General features: G+C 47.5%; 1 protein-coding gene across 1 annotated transcript in view; it reads right to left on the bottom strand.

Annotated features, from left to right (window-relative positions):
- LOC144152151 (putative 4-coumarate--CoA ligase 2) overlaps positions 1–15,415 on the bottom strand; it is an 84,815-nt gene extending 69,400 nt beyond the window's left edge. Inside the window, exon 1 of the mRNA XM_077683368.1 lies at positions 15,227–15,415. Within this exon, the coding sequence (XP_077539494.1) occupies positions 15,227–15,352 (126 nt within the window). The 5' untranslated portion in view covers positions 15,353–15,415. The remainder of the gene's footprint in view (positions 1–15,226) is intronic.
- Between the last annotated feature and the right edge of the window lie 5,637 nt (positions 15,416–21,052).

Below are 21,052 nucleotides of genomic sequence, written 5' to 3'. Positions count from 1 at the left end.
TTTTATATTAGGTTTATACAAAACTTATTTATATAAAACTAATTTTTAATTATATAAAACTAAAAGGTTTATATCACATCTTCTGGGTTTATATAAAGCACTCCTATGCATTTTAAGGTTACATAGCAAAGCAGCAAAGGGGAGCTTTCATTGGCCCTTCGTGTGCTGTATTTGAATGGGTGAACGTCCAAGTGGCAGGGAAAATTTTACAATCATTCCACCTTAATTTATTATGATGATCGCGTCCTTTTAGAGGTTTAAAATAGAAAAAAATGTTTTTGTTTTAATCTGAACAACCCCATCCAGCAATTTACCTGGCGTCCGTGTTATTTCACTTTAATAATTGCCTTCGTGCAACGAACAGTTCTATGACATTTCTGTTTCAGGACTTAACACGTGCGGTGGACAAAAGTCTGTTATAACTAATTTGCATAGCGGGCTTCTGCCTGCTATAGGCGTGTCGGGGCAAATGTCGGTGTTTTCAGAGAGCGAAACGAATTGCTGTTTTTTTTTTTTTATCCTATAAAGAAGTACCCGATTTATAAACGAGTCCCTTTTTTAACAAGCGGCTGGCATGGGGGTCATCCACGGCAGTCATCACACCAAGAAAACTCTTTGATTGTTACCCTGATTTTTGTTTTTGCTAAAAAGAAAGTGACGGCCGCAAACGCCGCCTTTTATCGGGTCCTCACCACAGGCGTAGCTGTGGTAGTGCTTATTGTTTGAAGTACCGCGAATAAAAAAATTACGAATGCGGATTTCTCGTTTATAACGACGTAAAAGGTTGCGAATTCCCTGGTGTGGCAGGAGATAGCGAACAGACACTTTTTTAATTGAAAGCGCCAAGACAGAAAAACAGCGGAAATCGCTGAGCACATGGCACAAAGACGTGGCTCAAACGCGAGAGTTCAGTCACGTACAACTTCGGTACAAACAAAATAATGCAGCATGTTTTTAAGCAAAGCTTTACTACTTTCGCCCAGCGATTTTGTGGAGGATGCGCAAATGACCATTTGACCGCAGACACACCCGCGGCGACGCACCCCTCGAAGCCCATCGCGTGATTCCCCGGTCCCGCGGGCGCCGGCGGGCACCACCGCCGCTGCGGACGTGGCAGCCCACGCGGCGCTCACGCCTCCCACGCCGAGGCATGCATGCGGCGCTGGGTCGTTTCGGCCAAAGTGACTCGCTTCGCGCCCGGAAAAGAGAAACGATGAGTTCGCCATGATTGTACGCCGCGTTCGCCCGGCCTCCTTCTGTGAGCGTTGCACGGAACTGAACGGCTTTGAGACGTGGTCGGCAATACAGCAAAATCAAAGGTTAACCAAGCGAAACCAAGACCCAACCAGACTAAGCCAAGGTTTTGCTTTGCATATCCAAGGTTAGCAGAGCTAAGCCGCAGCCATTTTTTTTTCACCTGGTTTTTGACTTTCTTGAGGTGCCTCATTTCCATTACATTGAAGAAAATTGAGACCGGCATTTTTCTTTAATTTTGTTTCTTTTTTATTTACGCACTTTCCCTAAAAACAGGGAAGACAATCCTTTTCTGCGTATATTGGTCTTTTTTCTGGACAAGCGGTATGTTGGTGATACGTTTAAAAATATCTGACCGACATTACTTATTCCTTATGAGTTGGTCACTATCACTGCCGAATTATTAATGGTGAGGGCACGGTTCGAAAGCACAATGGGGCTCCTGCGCACCCCCTCCCCCCTCCATCCATACCCTCTCGTAATTCACGCTTTCTAAATTTCGCTACATAGAACACATGTCTTATTTACTCGGGAATATCCGGAGTGTTTATGTACTTCGCCTGGTCGTCTACTTAATCGGACTATACTTGGCCACGAAGAGACATTGACATCGTTAAGATTTGTAGCGACAGTTGGTTCGTACTGAAAGAAGAGAAAACTGCGCGGGAAGTTGAGACAAAAGGAAGAAATACATACGACAACTAGAAGTGAGTGTCGTATGCGTTTCTTGCATTCGTCGTCCCCTTTGGCGTAGTTTACCCTTGTTCCAATAGAGAACATCTTCCCTCTAAAACCAGGACGCGCATTGGTGAAAAATGGCTTCACCTAGCTGCTTCACTAATTGGGCCGCGCACGCTGGTTGCCGAAGTAGACAGGTGAGCCTTTTTCAGGTTTTCAGGAACCGTTCGCACATCCTTACAGTGAATGCGCTACCAATCGTCCAGCTATTTTGTGATTTCATCCAGCAACACAAATTTCAGCTCTCCTAACCCAGTGTTTCCATATAAACAGTGATATTAAAGGGGCCCTGAAAGGCGTTTCGAGCACACTAAATGAACTAGCGCAATCGTTAGATTGGGTCGTCAACGTCATCTGTGCCAAGTATTACTCTTTTACGCGCAGCGGAAAGCTCACACTTTTGTTGCAAAGTTTGTCCTTTTTTTCTCACCCTTCCCTTCGTGTTTTTGGACGCCGCCATGTTCAGATCGATTCCCAGATGTTCGTCATGAGCTAGACATCCTGCTATTGGGCGACTTTTTCACGAACTTCCGGCAATGAAATGAGTCGTCTGCTCAGCGTCGGCTCGCCGGCTGATCTGCTGGCGTTGTGCCGGAGTGCTTGGATATTTTACGACAAACGAAATAAGTGTAAACAAACGCTTAACCGTTTGCATTCAATGGCAACACCGCGATAACACGACATGGATATTCTCTTATCTGAGAACCTTCCATAAAGAAAGCGTTGAAGCCCCGTGGCACTTCTTTCGTGCAATCGCAGAGAACGCCCTGAGCCGAATGCCCGGGTTTGACGCACACATTTAATTCAACTTCAAAACAATCCAGAGATGCGTTTCGAACGAACACATTGTCACAACATGCGTTGAAAGTCTGAACCGCGATTGACAGACGATGGGTTGCCTCCTCCTGCCCGTCGTAAACTCAGCACTAACCTCGCGCGCGGTTTGCGGGAGCCAACAGCCAGTCACTTAACTCTGGCGCACAAGCCGAGATGGCTTTTAGCCACACACACTGCACATACCCCATGCGACGTTGAGTCGTACGTCGCTCGAGAAAGATAATCCAGACCATAGGAAGCACTACCCACCCGCAGAAGCACAACGTCGCATTTCATCGCGAAACAAAGGCGTACACAGCACACACACCATCGCCTCCTGTAATGCCAAACGCATCTCGCACTTCCCAATGGGAGTAAGTGGTACGCCTGCAGTGCCCACATGTCGCGAGGTGGGGCCCCGAGCTGAACCGGGGTTACGGAACCGTAATGGACTTCAAGAGTGGTTTGTGCCTTGTTGCCAAGGCAACCGATGTTTGAGACTGTCAAAGAAATGGCGCTCGCTCCAGCGCTAGAAAGCTCAGAGCCGCGGCGGAGCATGTTTTGCCAACGTTGCCGCTCTCCACCACGCGTCGCCCCAAGCTGAACTAGTCACATGATTGAAGCGTTTTGTGCACGGGTTCTGTAGCGGTTTAGAATGTCTTTTTCACATGCCGCCGGCAGGAATTACCACCACCGCAAAATAAGACCCGGCACCAGCGGGGCCACATCTGATACGGCGCTTTTTGGATAAACAGTGCGCGGTGCATCAAAGAGAACGAGCGCACGATCCTCCCCGTGCGCCTGCAAGTTCGCCGCCGATAAAAAGTCACGTGCCGCCGCTAGCAACTCCACCAACGTACACTGCGAAAGGGAAAAGCCAGGCCGCCGCATCATGCGGCCAGATTTTCGTTCGCTTTTCAAGCCTTGAGCGGAGTGCGGGATTCATGGTGTCAACAAAGCTTGTCCGTAGCAGACGGCAGTATGAGCAGCGCAATAGCGGAAGTACGTCACCGCGGAGGAGCGCAGCATCATGGGAGGGAAGGCTGGCGCACTGTCAACAGCGGAGAGTAAGTTGAAAGGAGGAGGAAACGCGGCGCGACGATAATGCGCTGTTTTTGATTTACGATTTCTCAGCTAGTACTCATCGCTTTAACAAAATTCTTGCGGGAAGAGATTGCTAATACATTGCTTTATTTGGTTACATGTACATCCGTGCATCGGCGGAAGGTATTTCAGGACCCCTTTAAGTGTATTTTCTATGCCAATTGAGCGCAACAAATAGCTTCAATGACTCATTATTCAAGAATTTTGATCATGCGCGCCACTAAATCTTTTAAAAAACGCGGCGCCCACAAAAAATGATATCGACACCAAACTTTCACAAAAAGGTTTCAATAGCACTGGAATAAACGGTGATAGGTATGTTCAGTTATGCACAGATCGTTCACTTTTAAGCAGCGAATACATTTACATTTTTCGGGCAATATCCACTTTTACAAGAGGAGGAAATACATCGATAATGCCATCGCCTTTTCTGCGGATAACGTGCGGTATGAATTTACATTTCCACAAACGCTTTATACTTCAACAGAGAGTAGAAAACAGGTTATGCATTTCAGTAATTCTACCTTGAAACCGGGCGTGTCTACGTAATAGCATGCTTTCTCTTTTCATTTCATGTTTCCTGGTTAATTGATTTCTCAAGAAAAGAAAGAGACTTATATACGTTTATACAACCATTTGCATGCCTTTTGTTGGGACTGTTTCTTGATGCGTTCTTCAGCATTGACATTACTAAGAATTTCCGTCTCCAAGCTCAGCAGCGACAAATCACTGAAGAGGCTGTCAGCCACCGTTAATCGAAGCCTGTTATTGATCAATTAAGGCTTGCTGAATGATCGCTCGCCAGTGCACTCCGCTCTGTGCAGTGGTCATTCGCTCTTCGCTCTTCGCACATTGATCCTTCGCGCTGATCATTCGCACTTCGCTTTGTGCATGGAGCAGTGATCGTTCGCTGCTGGTTGTTACGATTGCAAATAGGGAAACGCCTTTCGAATGGTGGCAAAATGAAGCGAGATGGCAGCAAACACAGCAAGTACGAAGTGTGAGCTTGAGCTGGAGTTCGAGCGTGAGGTGTTCTCCAGAGAACGGAAACAAAGGCTCCCACAGATGACGCGAGAGGTGTGTGAACGCATGAAACCTGATTTCAAGACCCCTGCATTGCATGTTCGTTTCCATTTCAAGCATTATTCAAGAGAACGTTACGGACATTAACTTGGGGGGGGGGGGGCAAAACGTGACAGTGCGTGACAAACTAGCCGAGGAGGGGGAAATGCGACGCTCGGAAAGGGCGGCAGGCGACTATCGTCTTTTGGCACTTGCAGCGAAGCAAGTAGATAAGCGGCTATTTTTTGGGCTAGGGGCGACCAAGACATACTTGCTACCTTCATTTGGAAAGTCGTCGAGGGACAATAGTCGTATTCACTACGTGTGAGTACGACCTAGTTGCTAATCCATGGTAATACCACGATAATAATACCGTATGTGTCCGTCTTTAACGCTCTTTTCCTAAATGTTTTGGCACTGAATTCCTAATGTAGTTGTCGGCCAATCCTACCACATAACACCTCCTTCTCCATTCTGTGCTCCCAGCCAACGCGATCTTCTCCGCACCCGTGCCTCTGTCATGATGAATGTGTACAAAGCAGCCGTACACCTTCACCGATGACATGCAACAGCCAGGTGCGCAGTCGTGTTCGATCTCTAGTGTCGCGTGACACAGCTCATTCTGCAGCCCTGGCGCCATGGAGGCCGATGGTGGAGTTTGCTCTCGATAATGATAGTGGCGCTGAATGGAGATGGGGACGTCGTCACTACAGGGCTCCCGCTTTCCAGAATTGCGTTATGATCAATATAGAACGCCTTTCATGCGCAGCGAGCAAAACTACCTATGTACAGGTATGTGGAGCACAGGTTTGTCCTCGTCTCACGTCCTTAGTGTGCCCTAGTCAGCCCAGTGAGAGCGTCCGCCGATTAGGAGGGCCTCAGTTGCGTTCGCCCTGTCTTTCTCTTGTTTTCGTCCTCGCCTGTCTCGCAGTATTTATTTCTCTTTGTGTCATAAAATAACTAGCCGGCAACGAAGTTCTATAAAGCTTGCAGAAGGATATTTCAATCACCCCGCACTTGTCTGGCGCGCAGCTGTGCAGTATTTGCTAAAGCAGCTGCATTTGGCCAGTACTGCAATCTCGTACGTTGTGGCAATAACCAGAGAGAAAAAGAATGGCCGCGTATCTGTTCCTTTCGTTGCAAATGTCGAGAAAAGACGATAGTCTTCGTCGACATTTTCCAAGTCCCCCTTTGCTTTCCCGCTCACTTCTCATGTTGTTCCTCTTGCGTAGCGGCCCTCCTAAGGTAAACACGCTAAAGGTTTGCTCAAGTCAATATAAATTTACCGTGTTCCACTGATCCAGGCCGGGTGCCTTGATGCCAGCGCTGCCGTATGTCGGTAATACGCGTGAATCGTGGCGCCCTTCTTGAACGTTTATAGAACCGCGTTGCCCTGGTTCACGTACATCCGGTAAAAGGCTTGTCTATAACACAGTGTTCGTACTCTCAGCCCTATCCTGCCTCACCTGAGCGGGATTTGAATAAAACTACTGCGGAATTCTGAAGTCTTAGCCCTTCGCTTTTGCCTCCGACATGTTTGGAACGAGTATGTTTCGGCAGTTTTCGGATGTAGCTGGTCGAAGTTGAAATCGCTGTTATAGACAAGCGTTTTACCTGCTGTACGTTCCAAGCACAACGTGGAACCCATCTAGCGGAACCTTTCGTAACTGTTGCCTCTTGATTTTTAGATGCGACGCTGAGAGCATCTCTTGTCGGCGGCCCTGTCCTTGCTGCGTGCGTCCGTTGTTGTTGTCCGCACCGCTGCCTTCCTGCGTGCGTCCGTTGTTGTTGTCCGCACCGCTGCATTCTTGCGTGCGTCGGTTGTTGTTGTCCGCAAGGCTGCGTCTATCCTCCACTCTCCCCCTCTCCTCTCCGATAGCGAACACTGCGTGCGTCCTTTGTTGTTGTCCGCACCGCTGCCTTCCTGCGTGCCTCCGTTGTTGTTGTCCGCAAGGATGCGTCTACCCTCCACTCTCTCCCTCTCCGATAGCGAACACTCTTTCGCGAGGGGCATTGGATTGGATTCGATTGGCTTGACTTGGCTTGACTTGGATTGGATTTGTATTGGATTCGATTAAAATGTACTGTTTTGGATTGTGTTGCGTCATAGCCGCGGCAGACGCGCTGGTGCCGGCGCGTGCCCAGGTGAGAGCGAACACTCTCTCTCAACATCTGCGGGTGTGCGGCCCAGCGCGCTCTCACTCCGCCGGTGGGCGGCGCTGCGCGCGGTGCTGCGCATGTGCAGTACTCTCTCTCACCGCGGTCTCCTCTCCTTCGGGCGCTCTGCGCATATGACCAATGGGCCGCTCTCCGGCGGCCTTAAAGCTATAGTGGCACCGGCGACAGCAGGCGACGAATTGAATTTTAGTTTCTGCCGGCAATGTAGTATTTCATTTCACAAAAATCAAGCATCTATGAATTTTTTTTATAAATGAACACTGTAAATATCTGTTCGGTATTAATTTTGTCTTATATTTGCGTAATGACTTGTTCTTTTTCAACAATGTTGACAAGTATGAACATATAATCCGGTCTTAGGTATTAATATTTGGCTGTGAGTATATAAGACTATAGTTAGGCTTAGTTTCACTTTGGCGGGGTGGCGGAATGGAGTCACATACAAACAGACAGACAGAGAGACAGAGAAATAGACATACAGAAGTAGGCCAAGAAAGACTGTCGTCTTTGACAAATCGCCGACAGCATATGCGTACGACATCGAGTGGCCAAAATGCAGCGCGCTTGCGACATGCATCCGTTACCGGTGGACACCCAGTTGTGGCATTGATCCGCACAAACTTCCTGCGGACGACTAACTCTCCTGCGAGACTGATGCACTTCGACGGCAGACAACGGAGCACAATCAAATGTACACAGACAACCCTGGGACAAGGGCGACAAAACTGGGTCCCATTAAAAGCTAGAAGCAACTTTATCCTTAGCAGCATAACATCCTAATCGCTTCTGCTTCTTTGTAATGAGTTCAAGTAACGTGATTTGTTCGGTCATTACAGCCGGTTGGCGGTAAACATCCCCTTTTCATTCGAATAAACGTTTATGGCGTTTCTACACTTTTAATCCGCAGCATTCCTTGCCTTGATACCCCCCCCCCCCCCCCAAACCAGGATTGTGTAACACCCTGCATTTCCAAAGAAATGTACATTTGTCGGAAGTGATACGTCTATTTGTTGCAATACCGGAAGTAAAAATAATTGGTTCACCAGAATTATAAAAATACAAAAATAAGAATATTAAAAAAATCCAGAAAAATCTTCGCACAACTGAATAAAACACACCTTATATAAAACCCCCCTAAACGCGAAGACTAACCAACAGGAGTCCGGAAAAGAACGTTTGAAACACGAATAAAAAAAAGAGAAAATGAGCAAATAATTTAAGGCCCTACATAATAAAGACAATGCAGATTTGGCGGAAGTAACACCTTTGATGCTCACAATAGCGTAAATGGAGACAACTGGAGGACATAATTTTAAACAATCAAAATATTAGAAAATACCAAAAAATGATCTGACAAGATAAACAATATGCATCTGAAATTCTCCCCCCAAAAAGCGAACACTATACAATAAAAATTCCGCAGAAGAACGTTGGAAAAACGAATAAAAAAGCCCAAAATATCTGATGAGCCAACAGTATGAAGTCCTGTATATCCACAAAAATGCAGATTTGGCGAAACTAACACCTTCAATCGTTACAAAGCCTAAATGGAGATAATTACTCAGACATAATTATGAAACCACCCAAAATAAGAAAAATAGAAAACTACAATATTTACAAAAATGATCTGACATGACAAAAAATATGCTCTGATACATCTGCCCAAAAAACGGAAGCCTAAATAAGAAAGTCCGAATAATAACGTCAGAAATACGAATTAAAAACAGCGTAGACGGACAAAATCTGCCGTACGCCTCGCATCTTAAAAAAGAAAGCTGATTTGTGAAGTGAAGACGCTTCATCCCTGTAATGGTATAAACACTCATCATTGGTGGAAAGAAATACAAAAATACATTAAAAGAGCAGAATAATCCAACTTCTTTTGCTATTCAATGCCATGTTTGGCTGTAAAAAACTCACGCTACCGACAAGCGGCATAAGAAGGCTACGTATTAGTACACAATTTTCAGAATTTGTGCACGCATTTTCAGTGCATGTACACTGCCAAGTGATATGAAAGAATAAACTCCTCCACCGTACACTGCTGGTCGACCGCAGAATAATCCGGCAGCACAATGTGGAAAAACAGCTTGGCATATATACGCGAACGTGTTATTTAGAAAATAGGCCAACCTGGATGCAACGAGAGTAAACGAGAAGTTTCTCATCCCCGTGCGTTGTCGCTGAGTCTTAAGCACTACAATTACAAGACAACCATTGGTTATCCCTAAAGCATTCATGGCAGAGGTGGAGGATCCACAAAGATCGGCTCCGAGTGCGATCGGGCATACGCCGCGCGGAAATAGGTCAATCACGATCGCGACCTTCAAGTAGATGTTTGACTATTTATGTGGTCGTGCTGTTTTTCTGTTCAGTCCATTCGTACCAGACAGCAGCCGTCGTAAGTCTAGTTCAAACAGGATCATTATTCTATTGAGGTGTGAACAGCGTCGTCATCGCCTCTTCGAGGGTCCATCGCGAGCGCGGGTCGGCGGTGTCTACACGCTGTGCCCCCTCCGCATTGTTCAGACCGTGCTTCCGTAGACTTGACTAATCGGTGAACACCGCTGGCACGGTGGCAGTGAAAATACGTGTTCATTCACCGGTGTATATTGTTCAATTAGTCGCCGACACACCAGTAACGTTTGCATTGAAGAACTGGTGAATGCCACTGGCCCCACCGCCTACTACGGCTGCTCGCAAAACCCGCTTCGCCATCACCCTGGCTAGCAGATATTGGGACCTTGAAGAGGTTATTGTGTGTCTCTGCAGATGATAGAAATTAAATAGCACACAGACACAAGAACTGCATCGGTCAACGCAACGCCAAACTACTACTAAAAAGAGGCACGTAAAGAATGGAGAAGCGTAACAAGGAACGAGTTACTTCTACCTAGTTACTATTTTCGGAAACGAGTAACGTAATAAGCTATTGATCTTATAAAGGGGACGGATAACGTATTTACTTTCTTTTAAGGCCAAGTAACCAGCTACGGTATCTCGTTACTTCTGAGGAGTAACGTGTAAAACAGCGCTTAAACGGCCTTCATTTTATTCTAACCTTTGCATGCGCCTATAGGCACATTCCGCTGATGTTTGCCTCGAAAGCAGCAGCACCGTTGTCTTCATTCTGGTGTTTAGGGGCGTCATTTCTATTGTGAATGATGCCATGCTCATCACGGCCTCTTGTCGTATCAAACACCCACCGCGGTGGCTCAGTGGCTAAGGCGTTGCGCTGCTGAACACGAGGTCGCGGGTACGATTCCCGGCCGCGGTGGCCGCTTTTCTGATGGAGGCGAAAAGCAAAAACGCCCGCGTGTATGACATTTCGGCGCACGTTAAAGATCCCCAGGTGGTCAAAATTAATTCGGAGCCCTCCACTAAAGCGCGCCTCATCGCCGGTGTTGCGTCGGCACGTTAAACCCTACAATCAATTGTCGTAGCATTCAATTTACGAAAGTGTCGCCGCACTGCCTGTGATACCAACAGCCGGGAAACGAGTCGAGCACTGGCGCAAACCCAAAGGAGGTAAGTGAATAACGTCATTATAACGAAGGCCGATACGGACAAATAGTTTGCGTGGCGTAGACAAAAAAGTGTTAGTCGTTGATATTGAAGCCGACCAATCGAATTGCAGATTATACAAAAAGTAAGAAAGAACCGATGCATTCATCACGAGCCGTGATTTACGGGCCAGAAAGCGGGGAAACACTACCAATGCGAACTTCGACAGGCTTTAGTAATCGTTGCTTAATTGCAACGATTACTAAAAAGAAAACAAGGAACCATGAAACAAACAGTTGTCCGTTTGGTCGTCAAAGTAGCGTGAAGTTACTGGTTACTTTTCGGGTAACCGACTCGTTCCTTTTGAGAATCGGTAACGAGGAAGGTATTTAGTTACTTTTTTGGGTAACGTGTACATATCTGGGAGCACATAACAGCCCACTACGGGGGCCGGGCGGTCGCTTCATAGACCGAAAAAGCGTGGTAGTGCGGGCTTGTTTGTACATAGTGCAAATTTAAACAACGGCGCATAAACGGGACAGAACAGTGTGACGGCGCTGGATTAGGTCAGAAAAAACAAAATAAAGGCCCCAGTACATAAAAAGGGAAATGTGGTATAGATGGCTTTGGACGACCGGAGGCGAGAGTCGTCTGGTGGTTGTGTAAGAAACCCACCGGCGTTGTCGAGCAAGACCTCAGAGGAAACAGCACAACAGAAAAAGTCCAGAGGAGAGACAAACAAAGCAGCTGCGCTTTAACAACTACTGCTGGCAGCTATTGCTTCGGCCTATCCAAGAGGTTGTTGATTTCGTTTAAACATAGCTGAGCCTGTTGGCTGCTCACCCCGGCTGCTCACTCCGGCTGCTTTACAGCAGCTCCAATGCGGACTCTGGACGCCTCCTTTAGGGTTGCTATGTCTCAAACCCATTTGGTGATCGTCTCACCGCATTTTGCCGACTCACACTGCGTTCCGTCGCGAACTCCAAGATGAATTTTGATCTACCGAAGCACAAGTGAGGTGAACACAAGGGCTCGATTTCACGGCATAGCCAGACCCGTTAATCCTCGTTTCCTTCATCGCTGCCTCCAATCATCGCTGCCTTCAAAGTTTCTCCTGGGTTTAGCGTATTACAACGTATTTGTCTGTGGGTAGTGCAAACCGCCGGCATGTAAACGTGCAAAGACCACACCAATAACGAAGAGTGCGTGCGCGAAAGAAGCCGAGTGCGAGGGGCGCAAGGCCGAAAATGGAGAGGAAACGTCCAGGTCTGTCGCGACGAAGTGCTCCAACGCCTTGTGTTCGGGACGTTCTGGCGAGAAAGTGCATTGGTTCAAAGGACAACGCCACGAGCAGTGGACGGAATGCTACCGTCGATGACGTGGTGATGAGAGAACGAGAGAGCGCCCGTGACATTGAACGTAACCCTCCCCATTGGGTAGACCCGGCGGCCCAGAAAGGAAACAAGACCGTGACGTCGACCGCAAAAGTACGTCACGCCAGCCCTGTGGCGCGGGAGGAAGAGTGAGCGTTCAACGCTGAGCGCGAGAGTTGGCGCCAACACGGCGAAGATGCTTCAGCCGTAAAAATTAATTCGAAATGTGATGTGATGCAAACATAAAGTCGCATCGCCGTGCCGCGCCAGGTCGCAAATACAGCTTCGCTGATCAAACAGGTTAACAAAGTGAAAGGGCCAATGAATATCATTTTGGGAATTTCGCGCCCGTCACGAAACCGTTATCCTTCGGCATAGTGCAACCGCACTTTGGTGCCTGTATTCTTGCTACCTGCGAACGACAATTGCCGCTCATAGGTTTACTTGTTTAACGTAAAAATTCGGGCAAGTTCGTGCTCCGTTGAACAGAAGTTCAAGCACAACAACAAATACAGTTACGAAGAATGGTGACTTGGGCAAGCGCTTGTCCGGCGGTACGCGGATTCGAACCCGGTACCTCCCGCATACAAGGCGAGTGCTGTACCTCTGAACCATCGCTGTGGTTGAAAGTTCCTGCGTTTTTGCAGCCGCCCCTTTCCTTTCCATAGGGGCGATTTCCCGTGCAAGCCGGGTGAACTTCCCAAGCGTTGTAGTCCCACACAAGGGCCGAGCGCCAGGCCGGGGAGTCCCTTGTACCTATTTTAACGGTAGGTGCACAGCGCCACCAAGGCACACGAATGCACATGGTGCCTTCCACATCCACGGGGGACGCTCATCTCGCCACCGCCTGTGGCAGGACATGCCGCCAGACTCTTTCACCCCCGGCAATGGCCCAATGCGGCATGATGGCCGGGGCCCCCGCCATATGGACAAGGATCAGGGGCCCCTAGCAAGGGTAAAGGCAGCTTTCCGTGCCTGGATTCCTATTTCAAGGATCTGCACTCGACCCGGCACGCCTGTACCCATTAAAAAAACCGGTGGGTTCCCGGCGTCACGCGGATTCGAGCCAGGTATCCCCCGTATACGAGGCAAGTGCTGTGCCTCTTAGCTATCGCTGCGGTTTTATTCGCGGATACACGAAGATTTCGCTGACGTCATATTCGTCAGGCAAGTGACTTCAGTACAACCAATAAAGCTGCCTGCAAAGTGTGCACCCCTGCACACAGGGTCTTCTTGCGGGGAAGCAACCTTTAGTAAAGATTGCGTTATACTTAGGCTTGTTCATTTTCAGGTTTTATATTTTAATACGAAAGTGTTTTATGTCGCGATACCCGAATATTTCACTGACGTCATATCCGTCATGGAAATGACGCCATTACACCTTTGCCTTAGTGACCCGCCAGCAGGACGTCACTCGCCAAGCACACCCATTCGCACGCGCGCGCCCATACATGCATACATACATACATACATACATACATACATACATACATACATACATACATACATACATACATACATACATACATACATACATACATACATACATACATACATACATCAGGCCGCACTCCAAGCCTCCTTCTGCATTTCCACCCGCACGTGGATTTTACTTTCGTTTTTATCCGTTGAGAATTGCGCGGCACCGGGTTTCAAACCCCGGTCCTTCTCCCGCGAGGCGGATGCTCTACCTCTACGCTACCGCTGCACGCTGAAAGGATATAGGCGAGAACGAAACAGGACAGAAAGAAAGAAAGAAAGAAAGAAAGAAAGAAAGAAAGAAAGAAAGAAAGAAAGAAAGAAAGAGTGCTGTGGCATAGGCGCGACAGCGCGCGCCATGCGCCTTTACTCTTTTCCTCTATCAGCCTGTCCACGCTGAACGGTGCTCGTCGCACGACGATGTGGCGAGCAGTTTCATGATTCATGATGTGGCGAGCAGTTTCAGGAGTAAGTGCCTTACAAAACGACACAGCTAACGATTGCTTATAACAATGCCGAAAAGCAAAATGCAACGGAACAGTGCGGTTACAAATTTAGGCAGCTTAACTTTCCAGCACTTTCGTTTAAAGCAGATGCCCAGGCATTAAATATCCAAATAAAAAAATGACTCGCGAACTTCGCTATTGTGGTGGGTGCGAAAACCGGACTGAAGTATTGTTACCTAATTATAAAGATTTGACACCTTCCCTTCTTTTTAATGCGAAGCGGTATATGTCTAACCGTTTTCATTCCGGTGAAGCCGCTTTACTCGGCGCCGCTCTGGCGTCCCCTTTCGCCGCCGTCGACCACTCTTCTCAACTGTAATTTGCCGGTATTTTTCAGGTTTAAGCACGCCATCATAAGCTGTTGCCGGTTTATGTGTGCACGTTCGGAAATGGTATGAGGAGCGGGGGCACGCATGCGAAGCTACAGGTTTCATTGCCTCACTGATTACATACTCGCTGTGCTAGTGGGTGGGTTACACGTAAACGTAAAACCGCCGAATGCGACCTGTGTGGTGTCGTCACTGCTCGAGCGGATTGGGTGGCGTGTTAAAGACTGGCTGGCAGGAAGATGCTTACGACGCGGGAGGGAAACAGAGAGCGCCATGTTTCTTCGCTAGAATGACGCACAAGTCCTTCCAAGTTTTATTCATCTAAATGGCAAGGAAGTGTGCTCCATCTCAAATTACAAACAAACATGTGGTTTGTTCCGTGCATTCGATCGACTGCATCCAGCTTCACAAGTCATGCATCTTCACAAAATAAAAGGGCACCAATTTGTTCACTCTGTTCACTTTTTGTTTAGTTTTTAAGTGTTATGAATACATGCATAAAGCGTATACACAAGTGCCTCAACTTGTAGTCTGATATTATATATGTATGAGAAAGAAAGAAAGAGAGAGAGAGAGAGAGAGAGAGAGAGAGAGAGAGAGAGAGAGAGAGAGAGGGCTGAGGTTATCTGATCAGGCCAGTTTGACTGCAAATGTAGGTAAGGGAAACTGGGAAGCTGGCGTCCTAATTTTTACACTACACTGCACTTCTCTTTACTGCCCCACTGCGCGATCGGCGGGAAGCAAGAAATCTTTGACTTTTTCTCGATATCAGAACCGCCAGGCCGAATGCAAGCAACATATTCCAGAAGTTATATAATAAGGGCCGAAGAAGTTATCTCAGGAATATAACCAAAACGCGATTTTTGTTGTACCGCTCGCTCACCACAGCAATCTTGGGGTCTTCGACGCTCAGGAGTAGCTTGACGAATGTGTAGAGGGAGCATACCGGAACGGTGAGCTGAGGGTGTGGCGAATACACGACTCGGTTCTCGATGCGTGCCGTCAGCATTCTCGCTGCTATATGGCAGGAGATGAATTTTTCGCGCAGCTGCTTCGGTACTGGTTAGTTGAGCAAGTGTTGCAGAACGTGTACTCCGGTACTCCGCGCTGACACGAGCAGTTGTACCTGTGATGTTGAACCCGGCGCCACCTGTAAACGCTGAAATAAAGCTGTGTCCCTACGTGCGTTTCCGTCCTGTAAACTGACGCCGTTCTGTGTGACCCCCACGTTCATAAAACGAGCGTGTTTTCGATAGACTCCAGGTTGGAATTCCGCGCTCGTGTACGAACATTTCCACATCGCCTACGGGAGTAATTAGTCTTTTTAATAAAACGTCTTTTTAATAAAACAAAAACAAAAGTGCGGATTCATACTGCCGGATGTTAAACAAGGACGACAGAGCACACAAATCTTTACCGTGCACAATCGCTGAGTTCGCAACTATAAATTATATAGTGACGCTGCCTTTAGGTGAACCCGGATGCCGCACACCAACACAAAAAACGGGAAATTTAATGAACATTCCCAACGAATCATTTTTTTTGTAGGGGGCCTTGGGTCTATAGAAAAGCATTTTGCTTTGATAAAAACCAAGAACAGGCACTGCCTATATATTGATTACCCGCAAGTTAAATTTGTACCGCTGTAACAACCTCTCCTGGGAGCTGTCATTTGGTTTGAGAATCACTTTTCTTACTTTGACCGTCGGACAGTGAATCCAGGGTGAATTTGAACAAGCCGATTGACACTTAAATAAACGTGATTTATCGCAAGGCCGAGAATTTCTCAAAAGCACTCCTTTTAACCCACTTCCAGCAATACGCGACGCGTTCCTTGGGATTCATGTCTAAGCATTATACACGAAAAAATGGAGGCAGAAACCAAGGATGGAAATTGAAATCGGCAGCACACCAATTGGATTTCGCTGCAGTACGACCACAAGAGTAAACGCTGGACAGACTTTGGATAGAAGGTTGCGAAAGAATAAAAAATGCTGAAATAGACGTCCTTACCTTTTATTTCCCCGAACGTTAAAACATGGAGAAGCTTATGCAACGTTTTTCGTGTTTTCTTTTGTTTCTTACAATGCAAGTAAAGAAAAAGTTCTCACTTTCCCACTATCAATCACCTGGATCTCTTTCTTTCGATTCTCTGTTGTGCGCAAGATGTGTTTTCTAGATTAGGGAGGGAAAGGTTTGGGGAAGGGAAAATCAAGTTGGCCTTTTTTTCAGGGTTAGAGTCTTCGCAATTCTAAATTATTATTAAATGCACAATTGGTACATGTAAACGTAAAATAAATGTATACGGGAACATCACTTGAGATGTCCCACCTCCAGGACGCAGCAGGCTGAACCATGGTTCTGTTGAGTCCAGTTGGAATCAAGCTGACGTGTGAGTATGAGTCGAGAAAGCGGGAGGAAGGCATGCCATCAAGACTTCGATTCCAAGTGATCCCAATTAAGTCTGAGGTCGAGTTAGTCTTACTGAGCGTCATTTCTTACTGAGCGTCATTTCCTACTGAGTCTTACTGAGCGTCATTACTGAGCGTCATTTCGAGAAGGTGTGAGCCCGAGTGAGTGTGATCCTGCGTGGGCTGCTTGAGTTTAATCCTACAGGAGGTGGCTTTAAACCCATGCTCGATGCGTACACATTTCTTGATATTTTCATAAGCACAGGTAATACATTCTGCGTCTGACAAAAAAACGCAGCACAGCCTCCCCCCCCCAAAAAAAAAATAACATGTTCTCCTTCTTCGTCACTTGCGCATTTACGGACACGCAAACGCTTATAGAAACGCCTAAAAGGCAGTTTTGGTGCGCCGATTAGGCTTCAGATCAGAAGTGATCCACAAAGCTGCCAATCAAAGCAGCAGTGGCTGTCATTGCAAGGGGCAAACAAAATTTCTCAACTAAGCACAAAGGTAGTGAATTCAAAAGCTTTGATTGGTCAAGACAGCAAGACGTTCTCTGAACATGCAACAGGGAGTTGGAAGCTCGACGGCCAGTTACGGGGAATCAAAATTTAGAGGAGCCGGTCTCCATACTTAAGTTAAACCACTGAAACTTAGTCCTCTCCGCTTAAAACTTAGGACACAAACTGCACATGATCAAGCAGAATCCTTGACTTTCTTACAACCTTAGCACGCAGAGCCAGCTCACCATTCCTCTACGTCGGAGAGAGGTACCCGGCGGCGCTATTAGGTTTCGTCTACTTTCCAACGGGGGCGTGGCACTCAGGGCCGCTGACATATCTGACGTCGACGGCGCGCCGCCGTCACATCCGCTGCACGCTTTGCAGTGGCAGTGGCAGCAACGGAGCTGCCCCAAATAAATTTGACGATTTACCTGTAGAACTTCTAAACTGTGAACTGCAACATATGCGCTTTTGAGATGATTACGTTGGGCGCCGAAACATTTTTGAATCCACGCCCGCATCCATTGCAAAGTCACACTCTAGCCTAGCCGATCCGCTGAGCAAAGAAAAATCTCGCGCACTGTGTGCTAGTAACAAGCTGTGCTATGCTGTAGCTGCTGCGCCGTAAAGTGTCGCTGAGCTGTGCTACCGCATAACCCCTCGCTGTGTTGGGTGGGTGGTGGTGACTGTGATGAAAGTGCGCCGTGTGCTTCATAAGCCGTTGTATTGTGAGCTGCTGAGAAACCGTGCGAGATTCCCAGCCCAACTTTCCGAACCTGCGATCGTCCATTTCATCGTCAAAGGATTTACTGCGTGACTTGATGTGTTCGCTTCTTTTTTGCTTTTTATTTACGCATCACCGTGTGCTCGACGCCTGAGCGAGCATGGTTCGTATGCCCAAACGCATCGCCGCTTACCTTATGGTTTTCTTACCGACCAAGGCGGAGTGGCACTGTGTTCGTGTATCCGCTCTGCAAGCATCAGACAAAGCTTATCATCTCAGGCTAATCAAGCGTACAAGGTTCCCACTAGTTGAATACGTTTAATAATGCCTTTAACAATGCCTTTAAGACGAAAAATAGCGTGTAGTACTACCTAAATTAAAAGAATGCTGGCGCCGCTCTTTTTTGTATTGTAGCACGCACACTGGTTTAATTCAAATGTATTGCGCAATTTTCCAGTTTTGAATATGCTTTTGTTTCCTTTTTAAATTGCGTGAAGTTTCTAATAACAATGTATTAGTAGCTTTTTGCGAAACTGCGGCTTGGGTTAACATGCGTGCTACGAGGCTTTCGGCTGCGGTGGCATTCCTGCGGTGGGAGCCACGTGTCGTTCCAGTTTCTCTGTCGTTCCATGTAATTTGACTGCTGGTAGGCTGTCTGTGTTCTGTCCGGGAATTGGAGTGTAGTGTGCCAGCTCTGCCAAGCAACTGTTCGTGGGTGAGCCTCTTACCGGCAGTTGTGAAAAGCCAAATATCGTGCTGTGCTTCGTAACTCCTGAAATAGTGATGCGCAGCATTGTTATCTTTTGTGAACGCTTCTTTTTTTTTTGTGGGATAGAGGTAGTCAGTGGGCAGTTGCCGTGCGTGACGTTGACTGTTCTAAATGAAAAACAGCTGTATTGCTTTTATTTCCGATGTGCTTCAAGCTGTACCCAAAAGGTCGACATGTCAACAGTGAACCTGTACTGTCTAATATTAATCGGCGCTTCCTGTATCTAGGCGAACCCACTAAGTTTCTCTGTATTTGCCTCATGCGTTAGCAAACAAATCCCAATTGAGCTATTTAAATCCAGCCCTGTAAAACCGTCTTCACTAAGGACAAACGCATTGCTAGAAAGGCGTCTAATAAGGGGAAATAGAAACAGTGTGACAACAAAATGTGGGGTTCCAAAGCCTTTTTTAAACACCCAATTAGTGCATTACGTCATGCTTTTTATTCCTATCGGGTCTGAAGGTACGAGTCTATCATAATTACTCATGTTAATTTGTCTGATTATGTGTTTACTTAGCATGTATTACGTACTGCCCTTTTTTCATTAAGGGCCGACTTGCCAAAGAATGCTGACACTGTTACACTTCTCGTCATTGAATTTTTTTTAGTGAAAAGAACTGCTGAAATGACCCCTTAAATGCTGCTCATCCGATACCGCTGTTGTGGAAGTAGAGGAGGAAGAAGAGGGCGTGCACACTATCATCATTAGTAAATAAAAGGAAGTGGAAGTGCGTTCCCAGTTCTGCCCTACCCTGGCGTCCTGGTTTCTTGCGGTTCACAACAACTTTGGTGCCAAAATCACCCGTCTTCAACCACCCGGCATTGTCCGGACGAGCCATTGGGCCTGAAAGACGACGATGGACCGTTTGAAGCCCAAGCGAACGGCACGGCGGGCCCTTCTCACGAAACTGGTGAACGAAGCCAAAGCTGCGCTCCAATCTACGCCTCCAGACTTGGTGAGCTTGCAGTCTGTGCTCCAGCGCTTGACAACTTGCGAGGCGGAACTCCGCGCGATCAATACCGAGATGGAACCTTTGATACCTACCGAATTACTGGAAGCTGAGCTAGAGACTGTGCTACAGTACGAAGATGAGGCGCTTAACGCGATATCAAGCCTCAACACAGTCATAGAATCTCTAAAGAGCCCGACTGCGTCAGCTGCCGCATCTGCGACTTTGATTGACGGCTCGTCACGGGAGACGCTTCAGTCATTTAGCCGTTCATCAGGACCCCGGCTTCCGCAATTGGAAATAACGCCATTTCGCGGTGACATGAGCAAGTGGCTGCCGTTTTGGGAGCAGTTTGAGGCAACTATCGACAAGAACCCGAAATTGAGCGTAACGGAGAAATTTCACTACCTCAGGAATTACCTTTCCGGAGAGGCCGCATCAGCAATTGCCAATTTAGAGACAACCGAAGCATGTTATAAGGATGCCATCGAGATGCTTCGCTCTAGGTTTGGAGATCCGTTCCGCATAGAACAAGAACATCTCTACCGCCTACGATCCCTATCTGCTGTTCGGTCTTCCTCCGACGTGACTGGGTTACGCCGCCTGTACGATACCCTCCAGAGCCACGTTCGAGGTTTGACGGCATTGAAGGTGCCCACTTCATCATACGCCTCGATGCTTATGGACATACTGCTTCGGAGTCTTCCTCCCGACATTGTTGTTCAGTACCATCGACGTTGTGCTGAAACTTCAACTTCTACTTCTGGGGAGCGTGCTCAAACAGCCGATACGAGACTGCAAGACCTCATGGAATTCATTCGTATCGAGGTTGAAAGCCATGAGAAATCGCAACCAGTGCGTGACAAAGCGTCAAGAAACTTCGACAAGGCGTATGGATGGCGCAACCAGGACCCTCACAAGCCACGTCCTCCGACAGTTGCTGTCTTTCACAACGCAGGAAAGCCACCGCCGAAAGAAAGTCCTTGCCTTTTCTGCAAGAACAGACAACATGTCACCGAGGAATGTACGGCCAAGCTGACGAGTACTGACAAAAAAGAGATTCTTCGCATGGACTCACGCTGTTTTCGGTGCACGGCCAAAGGGCATCGCTCAAGCGAATGCCGGAGACGTATCGAGTGCTCACACTGCAAACGAAGACACGCGACGTCTCTCTGCATGCAGCAAAGTAATAACTCTGGACAGCCGAAGACTAACGCCGAAAATGCGTATTACACATCTGCGGAGACAAACCAAAACATGAAAGAGGGTACCACTGTACTTCTTCAGACCATACGTGTATGGGCTGTTTCCGACCACAGCAGGATGTTTTTGCGTGCTGTCGTTGACGGGGG

Source organism: Haemaphysalis longicornis, unplaced genomic scaffold (assembly GCF_048455015.1).
Source record: "Haemaphysalis longicornis isolate Haplotype H1 unplaced genomic scaffold, Haemaphysalis longicornis Haplotype H1 scaffold_9, whole genome shotgun sequence".
NCBI classification, from domain to species: Eukaryota; Metazoa; Arthropoda; class Arachnida; order Ixodida; family Ixodidae; genus Haemaphysalis; species Haemaphysalis longicornis.
This window is presented reverse-complemented; position numbering and strand designations above follow the sequence as displayed.